Source organism: Passer domesticus, chromosome 21 (assembly GCF_036417665.1).
Source record: "Passer domesticus isolate bPasDom1 chromosome 21, bPasDom1.hap1, whole genome shotgun sequence".
Lineage (NCBI taxonomy): Eukaryota > Metazoa > Chordata > Aves > Passeriformes > Passeridae > Passer > Passer domesticus.
In genome coordinates this window covers 5,361,730-5,386,815 of record NC_087494.1, presented here as the reverse complement: position 1 = coordinate 5,386,815, position 25,086 = coordinate 5,361,730, and the positions used below count along the sequence as shown (strand labels likewise).

At 49.4% G+C, this 25,086-nt stretch overlaps 2 protein-coding genes across 2 annotated transcripts in view; one reads left to right on the top strand and one right to left on the bottom strand.

The window, feature by feature from the left end:
• Positions 1-935: 935 nt before the first annotated feature.
• LOC135284741 (excitatory amino acid transporter 5-like) lies at positions 936-12,505 on the top strand. The gene is made up of 10 exons (XM_064396416.1): positions 936-1,010; positions 3,579-3,791; positions 4,464-4,506; positions 5,252-5,474; positions 8,336-8,435; positions 8,638-8,871; positions 10,367-10,561; positions 11,158-11,292; positions 12,071-12,170; positions 12,277-12,505. The coding sequence occupies exons 1-10, from the start codon at positions 967-969 to the stop codon at positions 12,412-12,414; spliced, it is 1,425 nt and encodes a 474-aa protein (XP_064252486.1). The 5' UTR covers positions 936-966; the 3' UTR covers positions 12,415-12,505.
• Positions 9,348-25,086, bottom strand: part of ELAVL1 (ELAV like RNA binding protein 1) — a 63,099-nt gene continuing 47,360 nt past the window's right edge. The window contains exon 7 of the transcript XR_010349929.1: positions 9,348-24,818. The gene's annotated coding sequence lies outside the window, so the exon portion shown is untranslated. The remainder of the gene's footprint in view (positions 24,819-25,086) is intronic.

The following is a 25,086-nucleotide window of genomic DNA, read 5'->3' as shown; positions in this document are numbered from 1 at the left end:
TGGATGGATGGATGGATGGATGGATGGATGGATGGACGGATGGACGGAGGGATGGATGATGGATGGATGGATGGATGGATGGATGGATGGATGGATGGATGATGGATGGATGGATGGATGGATGGATGGATGGATGGATGATGGATGGATGGATGGATGGATGGATGGATGGATGGATGATGGATGGATGGATGGATGGATGGATGGATGGATGATGGATGGATGGATGGATGGATGGATGGATGGATGGATGGATGCATGATGGATGGAGGGATGGATGGTGGGTAGAGATAGGGATAGAGGGAAGGAGGGATGCTGGCCAGGCTGCTGGTCCCACAGACCCCTCACTCTCCCCTTGGTCAAGGCTGTGGGATCCAGACTTTGGGGATGTCTCTGCAGCCCTTTCCCATGTCCATGTGAGGGGTGCAGGGGGTGGAGAGATGCCATGGCACCGAAGTTGTCCCGTGGATGGGCCAGACACTCTCCCTGAGCTCATCTTTTCCACCTGCAGCCATGAGATAAATCCCACCTTTTGTTGCTGCCAAAAGCTTTGGGGCACTTTTGCCCCAAATCAGATGCAGCCAAGCCTCTGCTGCCTGATAACGAGTGCAATGACTTTTGGGAGGAGCCCGTGGTCGGGCCATGTGGACCATTCCCTGGAAGGCTACAGAATCAATAATGTTTTTGGGAGGGGACCAACCCCCACATGCTCCTCCCTTGTTTATAGCCAGGTTTGCCATCTGGCCAGTATTCCCCATCCCTGAGCCAGCTCCCAGTAAGGGACAGCAGAGAATGGCCTCATGGAGTGCCTCAGGGAGTGGCTGCCAGTTCAGAACCAAGCTCAGAGCTGGGTCTGGTTGGGAAAGAGGAAAATCGATCAAGTTTGAGCCCGTAATCATTTACCTGACACATGCTCTGCTCTATGTGCAGGAGAAGCAGTATTTTTCCTTTCCTGGAGAGCTCCTCATGAGGATGCTGAAGATGCTGATCCTGCCCTTGATCACCTCCAGGTAAGACATCATCTTCTGCTCTAAAGCACCATCCTTCCATCACGCTGAAAAGATTGCCCTGCAACCCCCCATTGAGGAGATTACCCAAAAACTGCATGTGGTGAGAATAATCCTGGCTCCAAGCAGCTGGCAGTCAAGCAGATGGCTTGGTGTTCATCAAACCCCATGATTTCCAGCAGCAGTCTGGGACAAACCCTCACCTGGATTTGGTAGGCACTTGCACCCATCTCAGATACTGGCTGGGGTGTTTCCCTTCTTTTGGGCAGCTGGTGGTGTCAGGACCATCTGTGGGAGGTTGTGATGGGCTGTTTAACCTCAAAGCAGATTCTCTTAGAGGGATTTGAGAAAGTTCAGGTAAAAAATCATAAGTATTCCCCAGTGATGTGTCTGTGTTTGCAAATTCCCATTTTATTGGCCCATACAGACCTAGAAATAAGGAACGGAGCCAACAGTCCCACTGGGGTCTAAGCAAGGCTTGAAAACCTTCTATAGATTAACATATTCCAAACAAAATGTTGGCCTGTGTCCATCAGACACACACAAACGATCAAGTCCTTGCTCCCTCGAGGATGTGTCTTTTCTCTCTTGTTTGCTTGTTGTCCCATTTGCCTCTGGTTATTTCTGAGAATGGAGTGATCTCTATCCTGGCCACACCTGACCTGTTCAGTACCAGCCCTTGTAGAGAGGTCTGTACCTTACATCCCTCCCTGAGGTGCCTGAGGCTTTCCCTTGGCTCTCAGCCCTCCCTGCAGCTCAGTTGCTGAGTGGTCTCCTCTGATCTCTCTGCTGTGTGTGGGTGCAGGGTCTGCAGAGGCCTCCTGGGAGTTTTCTTTCATGTTGGATTAAACCGGGGATTTTTCTATAATTACTGAATGATGGTGAAGTGGTGCCTTCCCTCCATGCACCATCCCAGAGGGGACTGGGTGTGCTCTGGGGATGGAGCTCTGCAGATCCCCAAGCCCAAGCTGGAAAGCACCACCTATGCCAGGGTTGCTTTTCTGGACTCTCTTGAGTTTCCAAGGCCTTTCTCCTCCTGGATGTGTGGCTGCTGAATGGGATCCATGGGCTGACCACCACCTCAGCCACCCTGTGTGTCCCAGGGTTGGCACTGAGCCTTGCAGCCTTCGATTACATCCTGCCTCAGGCTCAGGCCTTGGCTGGGTTCTGCAGGGGCTCAGTGTGGGTCTGTAAGCATGGGGGGCACACTGCAGCCCCCAAACACTCACATTTCATAGAATCCTGGAATATCCTGAGTGGGAAGGGACCCTCAGGGATGCTCAGGGCAGCCCCTAGCCCTGCACAGCCACCCCAACAGCCCCACCCTGAGCAGCCCTGGCAGCGCTGTCCAAACGCTCCTGGAGCTCTGGCAGCCTTGGGGCCGGGACCATTCCCTGGGCAGCCTGGGCAGTGCCAGCACCCTCGGGGCCAAGAACCTTGCCCTGAGCTCCATGCCAAGCCCTGCCACAGCTCGAGGAGCCTCCCCTCAGTCTCCTGTGCTCCAGCTGAACGGGCCAAGGGCCCTCAGCCGCTCCTCAGAGCCTTCCCCAGCTCCGTGTCCCTCCTCTGGGCACTCTCCAACAGCTTTGGATCCTTCTGATCTCGTGGTGCCCGAAGTGCCCCAGCCCTGGAGGTGAGGCTGCCCCAGTGCAGAGCAGAGTGGGACAGTCCCTCCCTGGGCCTGGTGTCCCCAGGACAGGGTGGCCCTTTGGGCTGCCAGGACCCAGCGGTGACTCAGATCCAACTTGCCCTGACCAGGACCCCCAGGGCCCTTCCCAGGGCGCTGCTCTCCAGCCTCTCACTCCCAGTCTGTCCCTGCACCCAGGGCTGCCCCATCCCTGGGCAGGATCTGACACTTGCCCTGTTAAACATCACACGGCTGGGGAGTTCCAATCCTCACATGTGTCAGGGTCTCTTTGTGTGGCCTCTCTGTCCTTGAGAATGTCAGCAGTTCCTCCCAAGTGAGTGGCCTCAGCAAACCCAGACCTGCACCCAACCTGTCCCCACCACCAGCACTGCTCTCCCTGCTGGGGCAGCCTGTAATGCCCTCTCTATTTTTAGCCCAGTTTTGCTGAGAAGTAGCTTATGGGTTACTTCTTAGGAAAGCTTACATGTGCATGAAATCTGAACCTGCAGGTCTCTCCTGGCGGCATGGGGTCCATTCCCACCAGGATTTTATGAACTTTGCTGGTACCTTCCTTTGCTCCTCATAATGACACACAGCAGTGGCAAGAGGCAATGGAGATATAAGATAACAGTATCTCACTAAAAAGGAGCAACATCAGTTATTCAACATAAAAATAAGAACAACTAAGAACATAAACTTCTTAACCCTCACAGAAAACAGAAAACACAGCCAGACCTTGAGAAGGGGCTTGGAGGTGTCTCCTGCCCTTCACAAGCTCATCCGGGGTGTGAGGTCCTGTGGGCACTGGCAAAGAGCTCAGTGATGCCCTTAGGCTTTGGTTTAAAAAACCTACAGAAACCCCTCCCACCTTGGAAATTTTGCCCATCAGGTGCATCTTGTGCAGTCTGGAGAGCAGACAGTGACCACTCTGTTCTGTGCTGCAGCCTCATGTCTGGGCTGGCCACCATGGACTCCAAGGCCTGTGGGAAGATGGGGGTGATCACCATCACCTACTACCTTTGGACAACCTTCATGGCAGTGACTGTGGGGATCATCCTCGTGGTCAGCATCCATCCTGGTGCAGCTGCCCAGAAGGACAACTACTCTGTGGGGAAAGTGGTGCTCAGCTCCGCCGACGCGTTACTGGATTTGATCAGGTGTGTCACAGGAATTCAGCAGAGCCAAGGCTGTGATAACAAGATCTTCCCAGAAGGTTCTCAGTTCCCAGAAGACCCTGAGATCTCAGGGGGAGCAGGAGAACTGCTGGCCAGGTGCTGGTACCCCCAAGCCCAGCCACACGGGGTTCATTTCCCCCCAGCCGTGCCCCTCTGGCCACTCTGTCACTGCCACTGCTCTCCTGAAGCCATCAGCCAAGAGAGGGACTGCAGACAGAGATCAGACAGAGTCATGTTCCCTGCAAGGTTGGATTCCCCTCTGCAGCCCCAGCAGGGACATGCCAAGCCTGGAGCTGGGTTAAGGCTGTGGATGGGGTTACCTGGGGAAGGGTTGCAGCACATGCCCAGGGGCTAGGGGAGAATCTCCGTTTATGGAGGCACTGGATTGACTGGAGCAGGCTCTGAGCAGGGGACTGCAGATGGCAGATGTGCATCCCAGGCTCAGGCTCTCCACCAAACCCATTTACTGATGGTTCTCAGTCCTGCTTTGTGTTCACCTTCCAGCCTTTCTTTGCTCTCAGCTTGCACAGCTGTCATAAGCTGTTGTTGGCTTTCATGTCCTCGTCTGGACATTGTGCCCACCAGAAGTGCTTCCCAGGATGCTCCCTGTGCTCTCATAACACACTTTAACCCTGCGTCATTGGTCTCTTACAGAAACATGTTTCCTTCTAACCTGGTTGAAGCTTCGTTCCAGCAGGTGAGTTCCCCTGACCCCTCTGCGAGCTCAGCTCCACACGGGGCTGCCTCTGCCCACCCACAGCCTGGACAGGAGCCCCTTCCCTTCCCTGAACTCCCCCTTCCCTTCCTCTGCATCCCCCCACACTCACCCAGGGTGGGCACCTGAAGGTAGGAGGGTGTCGGGGGCACAAGCTCGCAGGGTCCCTGTGCCTGCCCTCAGCCTGCGAGGCTCTCGAGGGAAGCAGCACAGCCCCCTCAGACCCGCTCCTGTGCAGCGCCTGGGAGGGGCGGCAGCAGGCAGGGCAGGGACACAAAAAAGGGACACAAAGAAGGGACACAAAGAAGGGACACAAAGGGACGCCTGAGGGAAGGCAGAGTGGTCAAAGGGGACAGACAGAGTGGACAGGTAGGCTGGAGGGACAGGGAAAACAAGCAAACTCTCGGCATTGGGAAAGCATCGGTAAAGCTCCCAGGAGGAGGGATGGAGGGACAGAGGGACCCCGGTGCTGTTGGCATCCCGCAGGGACCCGGCTCACCAACACCTCGAGTCTGCTCTGCTGCCTTAGCTGGGGACGGTCTGCAGCCAGCAGCCACAGCTCCCCTTGCCTGACTCTCACTCCTTGTTTCCACCAGGCTTTCACTGCCTGGAAAGCAAAGCTTTAACCTCCAGGAGCACCCAGCCTAGGGCTGGCTTGGCCTCCGTGTTGAGAGCTGGACAGAGCTCATGCCAGCAGCATTAACCTCCTCCTTTGCTTCTGTTCCAGTACCGAACTGTTCTTGTCCCAGTGGTGAAGTCTCCTGGATTTCCAAAGATCCCAGGAAAACCTGTCAATTTTATTTACTTTGCACCTGATGACAAAAACCCTGAAATCCATCGGCCTGTGTTCCTTGAGCTGACACCATCACCTGAGATGACATACAGGACCCTGGCTGGGACCAGCAATGAGATGAATGTCCTGGGCATTGTCATCTTCTCAGCAACCATAGGTACCTGCTCCTCCACGTCAGGGCAGCCCAGGGTGCCACTGCTGCGGCCACCACACTTTACAGAGTGAAAGATGTGGGACGAGGTTCTTTCAGCTTCAATTGCCCCAGTCCCTGGGAACTGGGCCCAGCACAGAGCTCGTGCCAAGGCCCCTGTCAGCAGCACCTGTGCTGGAGCTCACTAAAGGTGTAGGCACAGGCAAGGCTGCTTTTACCCTGCCCTTCCTTCACAGCCCACATGCTAGTCCTGAGGGTTTTCAAACCATTACATAAACTGGGGATTCCTTTTAATGAAGCCTGAAGTGAGGTGTAGTTTTGCAGAGGCTACCTGGGACACAGCTCACCACAAAGCCCCAAAGCCTCCATGCTGAGTGTTCAGCCCCTGAGCAGGCAGGATGTCACAGCAGGGTCAGATTTGGTGCTGTTACAAATATGTGAGGATTCCCAACAGGACTTTCTGAAGGAGGTAGGCAGCATTCTGCATTGAACAGCTTGCAGTCCTGTGTGGAAAAGGTGCTTAGCAGCAATTCTGGGAAGGAAGAAGGAGCAGAGGTTGTGGAGAGACACGTGCAAGAGGAGGTTTAAAGGGGAGAAAGTCATTGAAAGGAACTTGAAGCTGCCTCAAAGCGTAAGAGGACATTGGTGCAAGGCTGAGGGAGAAAGGGAGGAAGGAGGGATCAGAAAGGAAAAAGAGTAGGAGGCAGTGAGATGAGCATGGTCGCAGGATTATGTGTAGATTAAGAGGTGAGGGCAAGGAGCTTGAACTTTGTGTATAAGGAACCAAAAAGCCAATTAGAGGATTTGAGGTGTGGAGGCAGCGCAGCCAGCTCAGCACTGGAGTGCGCTGGACTGCAGTCAGAGCCTCGGGGAGCAGCCAGCTCCAAATGTGAGACCTCAGAGGAGGCCACAGCGAGACTGGCAGAGCCAGAGCCACTGACAGGTGTCTCTGGCAATCTCCTGTCCCAGCAACCAGCAGCCTCTGCAGCCTTGGACACCCAGGAAAGCTGTTGAGCTCATGCCCACGGGACACGTGCCCCCTCCAGCCCTGCCAAACCTGCAAGGAGAAGCTGCTTTTCTCTTCTAAGATGACACTCCACAACCCCTCCAGCGTGGGAGTGGGATCAGCCAGAGTTAGGAGGCAGTGGGAGATCACCTGAGCCAGCCCCAGCCACCACCTGCACTTCCCATGTTCTGCCCAGGATTAGAGCTCCACAAAGCTACAGGCTGGCACAGCATCACCTGCACCAGGCACAGGCAGCTTGATAAAGGGCATTCATACACCCACGGGGGCTTTCCTAATGAGGAGAGGCTGAACTGGCAGAAAACAGGAGAGGGACAGGCAGGGCACCACAGTCCCATGCCCTGGGAAACAGGGATCACCTCCTCCGTGCAGCAGTAGGAGGGCAGGTGGAAGCTGGCTGAGCTCCCACAAAGTGTATTTGTGTCCAACACCAAAACCAGGCAGGTTGTGGGGCTGAGACCAAGCATCCATGCAGCACCCATTAGGTACCAGAGTGACTTTGCGGAGGGGTGACCCCCCCCAGCTCTGACAGTTCTTCACTGTCACTGAGGGCCTCTCTGTTGCTTTTGAAACCCATGAGAGGCCAGAGCTTTCAAGATCCTTATCTGTCTGTTTACTTGGGCCATGTCTCCTAAATCAGCTCTGCAGGACCCAAAGACAAATGACTTTCTTCCAAAGCAGCTGTTGTGGCTAGCAAATACTGGATGAACGTCCAGAGCTGAGATTTAAACATGCCAAGCCTTGTCTCATTTCTGGCTAATGTGACCCCACCTCATCTCTCTTTTGAGATCCAACCACCAACCAAGGGCCTCTTGGAGTCCTCAGCCCTGAAGAATGAAGAGGGATAAGCAGGACAAGATCCTGTCTACATTCCTCTTTCCAAGATAAAGCAGACACCCACACAGTGCTTCAAAATTAATTTTAGCCAACACAGGAGGAAGGATTTCAACCAAGCTGGAAACAAGATGGGCAAATGCTCAAAGGTTCCATTTCCCTTTGTTTGATGGGTTCCTGGAAAGCCTCCCAGCCAGTGAAAGCAATGGGGTTTAGCACTGGCAGACAGGACAACACCATAACCCTTCCAACCATTCAAACCATAGCCTGTATTTCTGCTCTAGTATTCCTTCAACAGAAAACTAGGCTGGATTAGGTTAATGCAACAACACCAAAGGAAAAAAAACAGACTCAGGAGAGAAGGCTTAATGCCTGTATCTAAGCAACTCACTCAGATCCTTCCTGACATCACATTGTACAGCCACATGTGTTGTCACCACCACGGCACAGCCTGTGAGCCACCAACAATGAAGAGCCCAGCCCAGGAGGGAACCGGGTGTGGGGCCTGGGCACTGCTCAGTCCTCTGGCAGCTGGGGCCCCTTTCACTCCAGCAGGGCAGGGATGCAGCACAGCATCACATCCTCAGCTACAGAGAGCCCTACCACACCTTATCCTTCAAATTCCATTTTTATTTCCAGAGGTCATTATTCTCGTATTACCAAATAGCAATCCAGATATCCACCTAATCCAGCTAATCCACAGTTTATCCACCCCAGGAATGACTCTTACAGCATTGAGCAGCAGTGAAGTTTATCTGTTTTCTGTGCAAGGAAGAGTCCAAATCCTGGATTTGGGTCTGGTGGGGCTTTGTGAGAAAATGCCAGGTGCTTGTGTTTACTTGGAACAGAGAATGGCTCTGACTTGTAAGAGCACATGGCGACCAGTACTAAATCAGGTTTTGCCTGGTGACCCCCATTCTGTGGCCACCAGACCCTCCAGACACTTGGCCTGTCAGGTGCTGCTCCCGTGGTGCTCCCAAGTAAAGTAACCTGCTGTGCTTGCTTGCAGGACTTCTCCTGGGAAAAATGGGTGAGCGAGGAGCCCCGCTGGTTAACGTGTGCCAGTGTCTGAATGAAGCAGTTATGAAAATTGTCTCCATGGCCGTTTGGTAAATCTGGTTTTGATTGATTCATTGATTGATTTTCTTTCTCTCTAATGGCAATGCCGGTCACTCATCTGCAAGTGTCTGCTGTGAGCACTGAATTTGTTTTTGTACAACTGTACCGCACAGCACCAAACTCTGCCACGTCTGTCTGCAGTGCTACAGTGATTGCTGCAGCCTCATAAATTTTTATGCTTCTTCTTTGCAGGTACTTCCCCTTTGGCATTATATTTCTCATAGCTGGAAAGATCTTGGAGATGGAAGATCCATCGGTTATTGGACAGAAGCTGGGACTGTATGTCATTACAGTAGTGTCAGGGCTTGCCTTGCATGGAATCATCCTCTTACCTCTGCTTTTTGTGCTCATCACCAAGAAAAACCCCTTTGCTTTCATTCAGGGGATACTGCAAGCCTTGCTGATCGCCTTAGCTACATCCTCCAGGTAGGAAAACACGGCTGGAACCCGTGGCTGCTGCAGAGCAGGGATCTGTTTTAGCCAGGGAGACATGGCTGTGTCTGGCCAGGTGAGCTCTGGGGGGACAGGGGTAACTCAAAAGAACACTGTGCTCCAGCACTGTTTGGATTGGGAATGCTCCTGCTTTCAGGAGGAAGCAGATGCTTGGCCATGCCCTGGTTGGCCAACCTAGGCAGCTCGTGGTGCTCTTCCACTCTTCCTCCTCTCCCAGGGTTTCCCAGGGCAAACCAGCAATGTTTTTGTGTGTGTGAGCACACTTCATTTGATTGCTGCAGTTTTCTTTCCATTAATTCAAACCAGGATTGTGGTAGGTGCTTTATAAACTGCATGGGGTTATGATCCTGGAGTTTAATTGAAAACACCAAAAGCTCTTCTGAGCACTTTACTGACAATGTAAAATCAACTATAGTGTATCCCAAGTTTATCCACAGAAAAATCCTGCCTACTTTGAAAAGATTTTAATCATTTTAGATTATATTTACCTATTCAGTTTTCATTGAAATACATTCCTTATAACAATGAAAAACCTTCACACTATAAATTAGCATCTTTTCCAGGAGACACAAATTCAAACATTTTCCTGGAACATATCTGACAGGCAAAGGGTTTTTCTGGCCTCTCTGTTGCTTGTCCACATAATCCAGATAAAACCACCTGGACTGTGCCTCCCTTCCCCAAAGACCACTGCTGCAATTCTTCCTTCTCCAACTCTTAATAACCTGGTCTCCTCCTGAACCTGGATCTCCAGCTCTGTCTCCATCAGGCTTCTCCTCCCTCTGTTCTGCAGCCAGCTAAGGGAGGGAGAACTGTCAGAGAGAACACCTTGCTCCTTGTCCCAGCCCCATGGTCTGTGGGCTGGGGCCATTGCTCTGCATCCAGAGCCCTTCCCAAATGCAGTCCCCGCCTCCCAGAGTCTGTTGCAATCCCATGGACTTCTTTTCTGTGGTTTCCTTTCTTCAACCTGTTCTTCTTCCTCCATTCCTCACCCCAGTTCCTGTGGGACATTTGTCATCTTCATGCTAGACAAAAACAAGAGAGAGAGGTCAGGGTTGCAGAAGGTGAGGCAGGCATCCCTCATGGAGCAGACAGGTGAGGAGCACAGGGGTCTGGCTGGAGCCCAACTCAGCCAGTGCTGGCACACACAGTCTCACACTCCAGGAGGTGCTGCAGGATTAATGTGGGCACCAGGGATGGTCAAGAGAGCTGCAGCTGTGGCACACAGGTGGTTAAAGTGGTGCCTTCAGCCATTGAAATAGCATTCTGACAATTTCTCTCTCAGCCTGCAGCTCACTTTGCTGATCATGTCTATTCCCCGGGTGGTGAGAGCTGAAGAGATTTTCATTGCTCCAGCAACATTGTGGCATCCACCCCCAGGAGGGCTGGTATTTCTGTCCCATCACACTGACTCCAGCTTACAAAGCTCAATACCAACTGCAATTACTGCTCGTTTCCTGTCCTGCAGCTCAGCCACCCTGCCCATCACCCTCAAGTGTCTCCTGGAGAACAACGGCATCGACAGACGCGTGGCGCGCTTCGTGCTGCCCGTCGGGGCCACCATCAACATGGACGGCACCGCGCTCTACGAGGCCGTCGCTGCCATCTTCATCGCCCAGGTCAACGAGTACGAACTGGATCTGGGGCAAATCATAACTATCAGGTACAAGTTTCTCTGCAGCAGCCAGATTATTTCTCTCTATTCCTATGTATGGACATTAGGACAACCTCTTGCATTTTTCCTGTTTGCAGAGATCTTGTTAATGCAGTGACCTTCGCTGGGAAGCTGAGGAGCAGGGGAGGGAGCATGTCCCAGTCCCTGTGCTGTGTGCCAGGGAAAGCTGGGCTGGCTCTGTGCCCCTGAATCTGCTGCAAGTCAAGGACTTTGCCTGTAGGGAAAAGCCTAGCTGCACAGACATGTGGCTGGAGCAGGTCAGCACTGCAGGGCTGAGCACAGAAGGATTTGTGCAGATTTTCAGGAATGGGATATTCTCATTTTATAAGCAGGGAAATAAAGCATGTAACTAAATAATAATTAAGTACATTTGCAAATATTTAGTAATTTTAATGAGGAAGTCCCTACCCTGAGGGCAGGGAGGAGCACAGAGCCAGGGCACCCACCGTGCAGAGGGGAATTTGAGATAGCACCTGGGAGCAGGAGGGTGGAGGAAGTCAGATCCAATCCAGTCCTTCCACACAGCAATAACTTACTCTGCCATGCAAACACGTTTGAAGTGCACAGCCCCCTTCTCTTTGCAGCATCACAGCCTCAGCAGCCAGCATTGGGGCTGCTGGGATCCCTCAGTCCGGGCTCGTCACCATGGTCATCGTGCTCACCTCCGTGGGGCTGCCCACCGAGGACATCACCCTCATCATCGCCGTCGACTGGGCTCTGTAAGTGCTCTCCAAGCCACTGCTGTGGGCAGTGCCCTGTGTCAATTCATGGTGAGGTATCTTCATCTTGACGGATGAAACCAGACTGCTCTCAAGACAGAAACTGATGCTGGATTACACTTGTCACAGACAAACTCACGGTTTGTGAAATGTGCCATTCTAAAGTACTAAGATAAAAACAAAGTGAGTCATTAGGTGAGAAACCAGAGCAGATGCTGAGTTAGGGAAGTGACATGAGGGTGGCTGGTTTGTACTTTCCAGCCCCAGGGAAAAGAGGGAACAGTGCCAAGTATCAAGGCTGCTTTTCTCTTTCCTTCCTCCTTTTCTTTCCTCAACAAAGGAAGGTCAGCACATCACCAGTTCAACCTTCCAGCATCACAGGGTACCCAGCACTGCTGGCACCTTCTACTAATGTGAGAGGTGCCTGGGTAGACATGAGAGGACCAGTGGCTGGATCTGCAGGATTTCTCCTCGAGAGGCATCTCAAGTTTTATGACTTGCTGAGGCAGCTCCCCCTGCACTTGGCACAACAATGCCTGTCCCACTTTGGGAGGTGGCCCTGGCAGGTCCCTGCACTGCTCACACAGCAGGGTCAGACAGATGCTGCCCGAGGCTCACATAGGGACCATCTTCTCTCTGCATCTCCAAAACCAACACAGCACTTGGCAGCACCAGAGGGAGGGACATTCAGGATAGGGGCTGACGTGTTCCAAAGCCATCAGCACCCTGGGCACACTGGCTGTGGCCACCCCCTGCATCCTGCACTGTCTCCCCGCAGGGACCGGCTGCGAACGATGACCAACGTCCTCGGGGACGCGCTGGCTGCTGGCATCATAGCTCATGTCTGCCAGAAGGACTTTGCCCCAAAGGCCCCCCCGGTACGTGAGGCACGGTGGGAGGCTAGGGGGTCGTGGAACATGGCAGGACAGGCACAAGGCACCTGCTCACTCCAGAAATTAAAACCCTGCTCTTTGCTTTTTGCAGCAAAACCCAGTGAGCAACACAGAGAAGCTTCCTTCTTCAGAAACCTCACAACTGCATCCCAAAGGCAATGGGATTGAAATGACAGAGGAAACCCTGTTGGATCAGACAGGAGTTCACTATAACATCTGCCAGGTGTAGATAACAGCATTCCTGCTCCCAGAAATGGCATCTTGGTGCTAAACACTGACATTGTGAGTGTCGCATATGGATGCTCTGCAAGATAAAGGCCTTACTTGGCACAAAAAGTGGGAAAATCCTCTCTTATGCTTTTAAGACTGTGGGATTCCCAGCAGGCACCCAAAGAGCATGGTCCTGCTACTGGGGCAGGGAGCCAGCTCCTCCCTGCACCTGAGGACACAGCTGGGAGCTTGCTGCCCTGTCTTAAATGGTTGGGTTTGAAGGATTAATAACTCCAATTTTTCCAAGCTCACCTGTTTTTGAAAGCTAGGGATGTGAGCAGGTGTCAGCAGATCGGATTTGGTGAGAATGCAGTAGGGATGGGACATAACACTGAACCCCCTGGCCAGCAGCTCTTCCCTGGAGGCCAGGCTGTGCTCCAGAAGCTTTTGTTTTCCTTATTATAGAGATTATTTTTTTAATCAATGCTTTTTATTTTACTACTGCATTCTCATCTAAAAACTAAGATTAAGTGAATTTTTCTCTTGAGCTCAAAATCCAAGTTGGACATAACTGGATTTCCCAGCTGTCAGGTACAGACAGGATGACTGAGCTGTTGCACTCTCTCAGGGACAGTGGGATCCACTGGCTGGAAGGAAGGAAGGCCCATCTGTACACCTCTTTCTACAGCTGTTTTATTACAGAGAACTAATTAACCAGGCCCAATTGAAACTGTGCTGATTTTCCCACCTAAGGATCTGTCCCCAAGCTCAAATTCCAATTACAGCCTTAAAATCCAGGCTTCCCAGGGCAGCCTTCTACACAAAAGCCTTTTATTCCAACAATTCATGTCAGTGAATTAATTTGTCTCTCAAAATGTCAACTCATTCCTTTTCTCCTTCTTGATCTTTCCTGACATAGAATTGGGAATGGTAACTCAGCTCAGACCCCCACTCACATCACAGAACTGTTCTCCAACTGTACATAAAGAAAACATTTTCTGTGCAGAATTCTTTCCAGCTGAAGTCAGAGGTTGTAAAAAATTTTTTAATTTAGAAGAAATATTCATTTGTTTTGCCAAATGAAAAGCAGAAACTATTAAATAACATAAACCAGCTTGTGCACAAAAATCGTCTTCTTTTAACTTACAAAAGCCTTTGCATAAGTAGAATCCTGGGCAACATAAGCTTGAGACACTGCTGCTGACTTTGGCCTTTTTCACCCTTTCTCCTTGGTGAGGTCAATTAACACCTTCTTAAACATTACAGCCCAACTGCTCTTCAAGGAGCAGTCACATCATTCGCAAAAAGAATCACATTTCAAATCAATCTCTGCAGCTTCCCCAGACATCCCTCCCTCCTTCCCATACCATTTATGATCACTTTGATACATCACAGGCTGGTTCAGCATCACTGGCTCTGAAGGGCTTTGTGCTGGTTCCTCTATAGCAGCAGTGAGCCCAGCCACCAAACCCCCCTGGGAGATGCTGGTGAACATCTCTAGGCAGCCCCAGCTCTGGACAAGGACCCGAGCATCCTGTCAGTCTGCAAGACACCTCCAGTGCACCTGCTCCAACACAGTAATTAAAACAGGCAAGAGTTATGAGACCTGTCAGGTCAGTCACTGGTGCATGGGAGCACCCACATACATCCCTCACTGGATGAGTCCAGGCTGACCAGCAGACACCAGCACAGGCAGCAGAGACAAGCCCTACTTTCACTTCCACTCTCCTCTCATTAATGAGCTCTGGATATTACAGCACACAATTAACCCTACAAGAAAAGGCAAGATGCAACATCCACAGCAAAGGTCCTTGAGTGAGTGCTGGGGCTGCAGGAAGAGCCTGTAGGATGGGCACTCACTCCCATCACTGGGCTCTGGCTGCTGCAGACCAGACCACTTTATCCCCTGCCCCAGAAACTGCAGGTCATAGTAAAACAACTTAAACAGCACATCCTTGAGCTCACTGCAACAAAGAAAAATTATTACTGAAAAAACTGAATATTATATCTCAGTTACAAATCCAGAGCTTGTGAAGCCAATCCCACCCTGTGCAACTCACCCCAGGAGCTGCAAGTCCTGTGCTTTATCAGTCCCAGAATGGCTGGATTGGAAAGGAACTTAAAACTCATCTCCCATGGGCAGGGACACCATCCAGTAAATCAGGCTGCTCCAAGCCCTGTTCAACCTGGCCTTCAAAGTGCTGGTAATATCTCTTACTATCTGGTGATATTCACATTAGCAGAGATGCTTTGATTGTGGAAATCAGCAGGAAGTATTTTGGTGCTAATAAGGTTAAGTGTCATGCTGGAATCCACATAGCCTTGTCCTTGTGACAAATACAGCAAGGGAGACCTTTGAGTCCAGCAGCCTCAAAACTGGGCTGTCATCACTGTGCCCCTCTAACAGGATAAAACAAGGGGAAAAAATAATTCAGGTGCTTCTGAAAATCTCTTTGTGGTCTGGTACAGAGGGAAGGCATCGTTATTGATGGGGAAAACCCAAAGGCAGCAAGGACAGTCCATCTTCAGCACTGCACACAGGCACAGGAGAGGCACCTGAACACCTTTAACAGGGTGGAAATTGCAGAAAAGTAAATGAAGCAGATTTATGGGATGGCCCAGCTGGTGAGGGGCCCACTGTCCCAGACTATGCCTTTGGAATAGAACCATCCCAACCCCACCCACGTTTTCAGTAATCTGCTGCTGAGGAAACACTGACACCAGTGTTTATCTGCTGCTCAGGGGGAACAGCAGCCTACCTGTGCCACCCTGAGAGCTGGTGGCACCAGGAACCCCAGAATGCCAGCAGGGCTTTTGTAGAGAGCAACACAAACTCATTGGGGGTGAGGAACAAGAGATTTCTAGAAGATGAGAAAGTAGCAGAGTCTGGACAAAGTCAGTGGGCACCACCTGGAGTTTTATTCTGTACCAGCTGTACTCAGGAGACTAGGATGGGAGGGAGGTGAAGTTCCATGTGTCCCACATCAGGAAACCTGAGGTGTTTTGCTTGGCAAACTGAAACTCATCTATACAGCCTCAAAAAAGGTAAAAAAAAAGGGAGTTGAGGAACTGCCCAGGCTGCCCAGGGAATGGTCCTGGCCCCAAGGCTGCCAGAGCTGCAGGAGCGTTTGGACAGCGCTGCCAGGGCTGCTCAGGGTGGGGCTGTTGGGGTGGCTGTGCGGGGACAGGGGCTGCCCTGAGCATCCCTGAGGGTCCCTCCCAGCTCAGGATATTATATGGTTCCATAATTAAATTCTGCTGACTGACACACTGCACCTTCAAAGTCTTATAAACTATTTTCTCAGGCATCAGTAAGAAGAGGTTCCTCTCTCTGTTCTAGCACTGAAAATCTAGCTCTGTGTTATTTCCATGCAATTAGAGAAGTACAGGCAGTGCACGGCACACACCATAGAGCACAGAAACCTGGTGTACAGAAAGCACACAAGCTCAAACCTGTACTTCTTCCTTGGGAATCATTGTTTTCCTTATAAACAAAAATCTCAGCTGCTATGGTAATATCGGTGATGCCTGGGTTATGGCTGCTGTGTATAATATTGTAATAAAGTTGGAGAGCAACTGGGTGAAGGAATTTGGCTGTTATACAAGAGTTATTATTTTACTGAAAAAAAATTGAAGGAAAAAAACATTGAAGGAAAGCTACTTTGGTGAACTAAAATCCATGTGGAAGGTATTTATGGAGTCTGTAGTTATTAAGCAAAAGGAAAAGTTGAAGCAGCCCTTGGTTTTGGGGCACTCCCCAGACACAGGGACAGAAAACCCACCTGTTGGCCACATGAGCCTTGACTGGGGAATGACGTTTCTGCAATGGTATTTGGGAATTTGAGGATGTGCCTGGCCATAAACATTAAGTGAATTTTCATTGAACAGAATGACCTGAGTGTCTACTTTATCCAAAAGACATTGGCTTGTTCCTACAAGCCCATGGATAAGTTGCCTCAATCCTACAGACTGGTTCATCTCTGTGCATCAGCAGTCTTCCAGAGAACAAATTATTTTTACATATCTGAGTTCATAAAATGATGAGTTTTGATCAGAGATGAGTTTTCGCTTTTATATTATTTTCACACCTTTTTAGGATGTATAAATGGAGCTGGAAGGGCGCTGTCAGCAGAGCACTGCTGACATCCTTCCTTGGGATCACAATGCACTTTGGTTTGTGTTTTACTAAAACTGAAAAAAAAATAACTCAATGGTGTAGCATGTGGCAAAATACAATCCAAACAACAGATGTGAAAAGCAGCCCAAAGCTCTCTTTTAATTTAGAATACTACCCACCTCAAAATTAGTCTGCAAGTTTTCTAGAATAATTTTGAGAAGTCCCTTCCACAAAAATTTTTGAAGGTAATTATTTAAATTTATTAAAACCCCAGGTTTCTCTGTAAAACCAGATTTCCAAAGCAGCCCTGAGTGATAGATATGGCTCAAGTAAGTTTTTTTTGACAATCACAGCATATAATTTCCACTAAATGCTCCTCTAAGGAGTGAGTGCCACCCTGGGGGTGTTTTCTGCCTCTCCTTTTCCAATTCACTGTATGCATTTGTTTCCTTGAGGAACTCCTGATTTTGTCTGATGTGATAATAAAACTTTCTAGAAGACCTGAATGAATGATTTCAGCCTCTCCTTCAGGCAGGTGCAGCTCAGTCCATCACCCAGGGAGGGTTCCACACACCACAGCCCAGGGCAGGGCAGAACGTGGTGCTACAGGAGCACATCACAGGCTGTTCATGGGACAATGTGCAAAAAAAAGCAGTTCAGATCTACCTCAAATTGCCATTCAGTGTTCACATGCACAGAATCTCATCCCACACCCTGCGCAGGTGTCAGAGCCCAGGGCATCTCTCTGATGGTGCTGGATGATCCGAGCCCCAGCCAGGGGGCTCTGAAGCCCTGGCAGGGGGGGTTGGAGGCCCTGGCATGCAGCCAAAGACCCCTGCAGCTTTGAGTTCGACCCATGGAATAAATTACCACCTTCGTATGAAGAATTAAAGGTCACAAAAGTTTAGATAGCATAATAGTAGTAGTTATAGGGTGAAAAGAGAAATTTTGGGGATTTTACTCTAGGGGTCTAGGAGACAAGATGGAGGGATTTGGGCATTGTCCTGTTCTTCTTCCTAGCCTCCATCTTCTTGGTGATGGTGGCACTTTGGGATTGGTTTAGAGTAGAAAGTCACTGTCTAACACAGGTGATAGGTATTGGAACATAACTGTAAATAACAAATATGTAGTTTATAGTATAAAAGACAACACCGGCCCTGTGGGAGGGCAGTGTGCCTCAGACTGACCTGCTGAACAGACCTTGGCAGGCCAGACAGAAAATATTTTAGATAAGAAATAATAAACAACCTGGAGAACTACAGCCGAAGACTTCTGACTCCTTCTTTGACAGCTGGGTTGGAGAAAAGAGACTTTTAATACATCTCGGGGTCATCTTGACCAGAGGAGATCCCGAGGCACACGGACACCTCCCACCATGCCAGGCTGCTCCAAGCCCCCTTCAGCCTGGCTTTGGACACTGCCAGGGATCCAGGGGCAGCCATAGGTGCTCTGGGCACCCTGAGCCAGGGCCTCCCCACCTCATAGCCAAGAATTTCTTCCTAATATCCCATCTAACCCTGCCCTCTGGCAGTGGTAAGCCACTGTCCCTTGTCCAGGCACTCCAGGCCCGTGTCTCCAGTCCTTCTCTGGGTCTCTTGCAGGTTCCCTGTAAGTTGCATCTGCACCTTTGCTGGGCCCTCAGGGCTGGTGTTTAGATCCCCCCCACCACCCCAGTGCCCTGCAGACCCCATCAGCCCCCAGCCATGCATAGCACAGGGTGCAGAGGTGCCTCATGGACTCTTTACCTGGGGCCTCCACCAACCTGGGCAATTCTGCAGCGTGTCCCACCTCACTGTGCTAGACGTTCTCCAGATGCAAACTTCACAGGATTCAGTTTGGGGAGGAAGCTGTAACATCCCCCTGTAAGATGCTCAAAATCCATGTCAGGAGCAGCCAGACTTTTGCAGGTGCAGAGGTCCTGGCACCCAGGTGTGCAATGTGCGCTTACCTTTGTTTTCTGGAAGCTTCGTGTCTCATTTAAACTACACGGATGAAGTGCCCTGCAGCCAACAGTGAGAGCCAGGCACCTCTCTGAGCAGTACATCTCAGGCTTTAGGAGTAGATGTCCTCAGAAGGCTCCTACTGATGGGTTTGGACTGGGTGCTAAGGCTTTAATTGTTTGAGTCAGTAGGTGAATCCCACCCTAAATTACATGTCTGAGCAAGAGCCCTATTTTTAGAATCCTGAACCTTCAAACTCTAAAAGGCCGTATTTTAGTTTTCACTCTGAGCCATGGACTTGGGCAAACCACAGCTCAACACAGACAGAAAGAACAGTCAGGCTGAAACATTACACCCAACCCAAAACTTGCTGCTCCACTTACCCGGCCATTTCACCTCAGAGATCTTCTACACACTGTCCTTCCTGGAAACACAATAAAATGGGTAATTGGCCATTCTCCTCCTTCTTTCCCTTTGAATATTCCTGGAGTCTTCAACCATCTGCAAAGCAGGATTTTAAACCAGATTCTGGTGCTAAAACATTGAGAAGAGCAGCATCATGATCCCAACTTCAGAAGACTGTGTTGTCTCTAGACATCTCACTCAATTTCTCTGTCTTGCTTTCTCTACCCCCAGCTGTTACTTTGACAGGCTGCAATCACTAGAGACAGCCAAAGCACATGCTCTTTGCACTTACAGCCTGGCAGACATCTACTCGTGGTGTCATAGCTCAAGCCAGACTAACTTCCTCACAATTCTCCTCCTAATGCCAACAAAATGCAAATCCAGAACTTTAATGGTTGGTTTTTATCAAGCGATTCTTCCCCACAGGATGCACCCAGTTGCTATTCAGAGTTATGACCTGCTCTTCCTGACCATGCTTCCCTCTAACCTGAGCACCAATCTGCATTTCCTAGACATGAAGCCTTAAGTAACAAATAAAACATTCATACATACCCTTCCAGAGCAGCAATTACCCACTTGCTCACAACTAGTTACCAAAGCAGAACTCTGTTCTAATTCACTCTCTCACCTTTCCAACCAGGTACAAACCAAACACACTGGGAAGTGCTCAGACTCTGGGTTCACCTATGGACCTGAATTATTTCACCTTTTGAAGCCACAATCATAAAACCTGCCTTTCCCCTCATGATCCAGCAAAGGCACAAGCCAAGGTAAGCCTCAGCAGCGACACAGCCAAGCAGCAGAGAACAGAAACAACCTGCTGAGTCCCACTGCTCAGGGTGAACACCATGCATCCCCCCAGCAGCTCTACTGGGGCACTAAACCCCCCAAAACTGGCAGATATAGAACAACCAGAGACACAAGAACCCTGCAAATGGGCAGATACGAACAATCAGGACTCCTCTTCCATTGTCCATCGCACCCTCAAGCACTCAAACACAGCTGAAAAGAAAAGCACCCACCAGGAACATCTGCTGCTGCCAGCACCAACAGCCACATGATTCCACCTACTCTGAGCTGGACTGGGGACAAGGACCACCACATCCTGGTGCCCAGAGCAGACGGCCTCGTAACAACACCCTGTTTCATAAGGAAGAACGCAGGGCTGGGGGCCTGTACAAGGAGCCATGGCAGTGAGCCCAGGGCAGAGCCAACCCGCTCCTGTGTGCAGCTCATGGGGCCGCCTCGGCTGTACAGCCCTGATGTTCCTGGCAGCCACACACAGCAGGTAAGCTCTGCCCTCCTCACCAAACCACCCCTCAGCTGGATTTCACCTGCAACCATCAGGAACACACTCCTTTAACCCAGGATTGCAAAGATTGCTCTGAGGAGGATTTGATTCAGTGACAAGCCCCACAAGTCCTTGGCTGGCTCTGGCCAGCAAACAGCCATCATCACTGCAGAGGCAGCACTGACTTCACCTGAGAAATGTGTTGAGCTGTTCAAAGTAGTCAGCAGCAAGTTCCTGGTGTGCACAATTCATTCTCATCACTGCACCATTACCCTACACAACACGCTCCCTTCCCTCATCTCCCACCCCCGTGAGGAAAACCACCCAATTGCTCAGCTGCTTCCCTGTCAGAATAAGCAAGGCAGGATGGCTCAGTTCAGCACAAACACATATCACAAGGTTTGGGCCTCTCCATCTATTTCCTCATAAGCAAAAAGAGCTCAGCAGCAGTGCCACATGTTGCACCTGGGAACAAGACATCCAAAAAGCTTCTACTCCAGCTTCTTTGGGAGAAAGAATTCACTATCTGCCCATTCTGAGCCTCCTATGTCACCTGTGTGACCAACCCCTGAACAACAGATGCACCGAGATTTTGAACTTCTCCTCAATAGCCTTCCACTGCATTTTCATAAATAAACAAGTGACAATATTGCCAACAGACTGCCAGACCCTGTCCTGGAAGGATTTCCCCACTCCCAACATCTCCCAGCCAAAGGATACAGACTGGTAGCACACAGAGAAGTAAATTAACTACCCCAGCAAGAAGCTCTTCTGGAAAGCTTCAGTCCTGTGTCACAAGTTGCTACAAAGCACCTGACTGAGCCTACAGGACTCACATGGACTCTCCTACTCCCACAGGCCCTGAACAATTTGCACCCAAATGTCCCTCTCACAGCTGTGTCCCACATCCCCGTTACCCATCAAGCTCCTGGCTCCTGAACCTGTCTGTGCACTCCTCTGCATCACACCAACCCACGCTCTGGGCCAGAGCATTTACACTCCTTCTGCCTCTCCAAAACCTCTCTCATACAGGAGAGTGGGAACGGGGAAGCCAGGGAAGAGCTGCAGCATCTCTCCACAATTTCCAGCAGAGGATGCCATAGCACATACGTGACACTTCAACACAGGTAAATGCTGAAAATGCATCCCAAAGATCTGGGAAATCGGTAATATCCCACCAGCTGAAAACCTTCTGCTAACCCTTCCAGGCTGCCTTCCTTCTTTAAAGCAACTCCAACCCTAAATTTCCTGTATTTCTAACTGACAAAGTTTATTTAGTGGTATGCAATACCATTTGAAATGCTTTACAAAAGTCCATGCAAATGGGACTTACTGAATTTTAAAAATCTATTTACTTACTATTCTCAAAGTAACGTACCAAATTAATTTTTCTGTGACAAAATGTATTTGAACATTTTCATTTAGCTCTGTATCTTTAAATTCTGTTATTCAGAATTTCAAGCATATGGCTTTAGAGTAGTTTTTTGACCATGCAATGGTGGCATGGAGCATCCTCAGTTCAAAGCCCTTTGGAAGAAGCTGCCACAGCCTTCATTCCCTACTTCAGCACTATGCAGGGGAAAGTGTCCTGTCCAAGGAAACACAGGGTGCAGCACAGGGATCAGTTTAACAGGGCTGTACCAGCCCATGCCATACACTAATACACATTTGTTTGTGATGTGCAATTTTCCACACGAGACACTGCCAGGAGGGACAAGTTAATGTGCTTCCTACCAGAACTCTTCTGTTCAAGATCACATCTCTCCTGGTTTTAGCACAGCCATTACCTTGCAGGTCCTTGCCCTTCCATTGCCCAATCTTCTGTAAGCAACAGCCACATTGTCCCTTTGGCTGAACACAGAGCTGCTTCCTTCCCCACTTCACAGTTACAAATAGCTAATTTCCTTCCTGACCTTTGAAAAGTACCTTTAGTTTCTCACCTCCACTGCTCCATTTACTGTGATTTTAATACCTCGGGTTAGATTTTTGCCAGTGCAGGTTTTATGGATTTTGCCAGGTACATGAACTGATGATCATACCAACAGTTTTGACTAAGAAATTACTCCAAGGACTGTCCTTCATATCCACAGTCCACACTCTAGTCTAGCTGCCTTTTCAGAATAATTAATTCCTACCGTTTCCTTGAGCCCCCAGCTGACCCCAAGCACAATCCAGTGCACTTTTTGATACAAGTGCCATATTACACAGCCTGATCCCAACCCTTTAACTGCCCCTTCAGCATGGCTGGAATGGGGACTACAGGGGAATCAGATCCAAGAACTGATCCAGATTTAAAGGAACCACTGGCAAGAGTTATCTTTCTTTTAATTAAAGAAATGCCTACCAACAGTTTTATCAGCACAAGTAGGATGATGGTGGAGAGTTGGTATAAGATGCTGGACACGAGCAACACCAGCACCTAAAACAAATCCAGAGCTCACCTTCAGAGCCTTATTTACATCTTCAAAGACTTTCAATGATGGTGATGAAGATTATTATTATGGTTATGGGGCTTTTTCTAAGATCTCAATATCTAAAATGTTCTAATACAAAAACATTTATGAAGCTGTGCCATGTAACATTATTTTAATAACCTATTCAGCTTTCACACAGGATGAAAATGCACCCATTGCAAGGAATTCCTCCTCAACCTCCAATAAGGAACAGGAGATGGACACACTACCAGCTGTAGCATCAAATGCCAAAGTATTTCTGAGCAAAATCACTCCATCTTTGTTCACATTAGGACATCACACTTCTTTCCCTCTTTTTCTTTTTCTTTTTTTTTTTTTGGTGCAGCAAATTAAGCAAACCTTCTGTTAGGACTCAATGCTGTTCATGTCCTCAGTGAGCAAAGTGCTGACACAGGTCCTATCAATCAACTCCCTACCCCATGCTGACCCCAATGCTCCCAACAGGGGTCCTTCCTGTCACGTTTCACAAATTACACCAGGCTGCCTTAATCTCCCCAGTTCAACAAGTCTGTCCTTTTCTTGTTTTATTTCTTCTTGGATACAACCAGCTCTCATTATTCCCTCACCCAAACCCAGAATGGATAATGACAAAGAAGCTGGACATCCAATTCCATGGAGTGGACGTCAGAGATGTTCTTCTATGATATCAAGGTTCGCCATGTGAATGTGGAAAGACCAAAATCAGGGCAAATATTCCATTGCAAACATTCATGGCCCCAGCAGTCCAACAGGACATGAGGCTCTCAAGTGCCCAGCTGAGCACAGAGCACCATGATCAGAACAGAAGCACAAAGCTTCTCAACCAATTTCCATCTTACAGCTCTTGTTCTGCCTTTGAGCTTCACTGTGTGTTAAGTAAAAGATGCAAATCAGGGCATCCAGAATGTTTCCAGAAACTATTATACAGTGTTGAAGGCATCACTGCCCTGGAATAAAACACCTGGTGCAAGTCTTTATGAGCTACCTGAGTGACTAAACAAGGCACAGACACCACAATGAGTCAAATCTCAAACTTGAACTTTGTGTTGTTCAGAAAAGCAGCTCTGAACATACTGGAACAAAGCTTTGCTATGTTTTATCTGAAAAGGCATGAGCAGCCCTGATGTCCCTCCGGGAATCCAGTGATGGGGATAGGGGGCCCTGGCCATGCAGCCCAGGCTGTCGTGCCGAGTGCCGTGGCGTGCGCAGCTCAGCCACTGCCATCCCTCTACAACCACAGTCCTTCTTGCAGCTGAACTGTCTTCCTTCCTCCATTCCTGCAGTAAGAAAAGATTAAGACATTAAGACCCATGGAATACAGTAAAAACAGAAAGAGGGAAAATACAGAGTAAAGGTGGCTTAAAACAAGATCATTGATTTCTGAAGTCACTGACTCCCACGGAGTGACAGCGCTGCATCCCACAGGGAGAAGGGAATGGGAGGTGCTCCCTGAGCAGCAGTGATATGGTACAGTACAGGACCACTGCTGAAAAACACCAAGACACAACATACAGACAGGGCAGTTTTCCAGTGTTAGAAAATGTGGATGTTAAATTCTTTCTAAGATGGGCATTAATTTTCTTAAACCTCCACAGCTCGCTCCTCACATTACTGTAGAGCTGTAACCAATGCCTTAGAAAGCTTCACATAATCTTGTTTTTTCAAGGACATACACCTCTGCACTGTGCAGGATGTGGGACAGTGCAGATGTGCCATTCCACATATGCTATATATAGCACCTATACAGCAGAGACAGTAACACACAACTGACAGGTGTGTGTACCTACTCTAAATGTATAAATACAGTCTACACGTTTTATTACACACAGGTATTACGTGTGTGTACAAACATACACATACAAACCTACATGCACTCTGTGTCTCTTGAAAGATGAAAAGCAGAAGGAACAAGCTGGGACAGAAAGGTAAAGCAGGATACATGGTCACAAAAGTGTTTAATCACAAATTCTGCAAGTCTGGTTAGACCAAGACCAAACCTCTCTGTGCGAGGACTGAGAAGCACAAGCTACTTACCACAGCTGTTCACAGGCTGCAAGACAGCCTTGGAGTCCTGCCAGTGCCTCCTCCTCCCAGGACACCAGAGCTGGAGCCCATGGCAGGAAGCAGCTCAGCACTGCTCACACTGCCCCAGCTCTGCTCCCAAGCCAAACCACTCCTGCTCTGCTCTCCTCTATGAGCCTTCTCTTGAGGCAGAATCTGTTCCAACACATTCAAACATTAGGTTTAACAGGTTTGTTAAAGTAGGTTTAAAAGCTCCTCTGATCCCTACGCTGAGAACACAGGAAGCCTCAAACTTATTTTTATTAAACTCAGTTCTTTGTAAGCTCTAGTTCAAGCACATGCTCCTTTGTAAGCATGGAGCTCCTGCCCTGCAGGGAGAATTAATTCATTCTGGAAAGGTCACCCTTCAGAACATTATAAACCACACTTAGAATTCAAATAAAGAAAATCTGTATTTTAACTG

Excerpts from the sequence above, each read along its gene's own strand:
- LOC135284741 (XM_064396416.1), top strand. The coding sequence starts at position 967 with ATGAGGATGCTGAAGATGCTGATCCTGCCCTTGATCACCTCCAG. Across the intron at positions 4,507-5,251 it reads TTGAAGCTTCGTTCCAGCAG|TACCGAACTGTTCTTGTCCC; the intron begins GTGAGTTCCCCT and ends CTTCTGTTCCAG. Across the intron at positions 12,171-12,276 it reads TTGCCCCAAAGGCCCCCCCG|CAAAACCCAGTGAGCAACAC; the intron begins GTACGTGAGGCA and ends TGCTTTTTGCAG.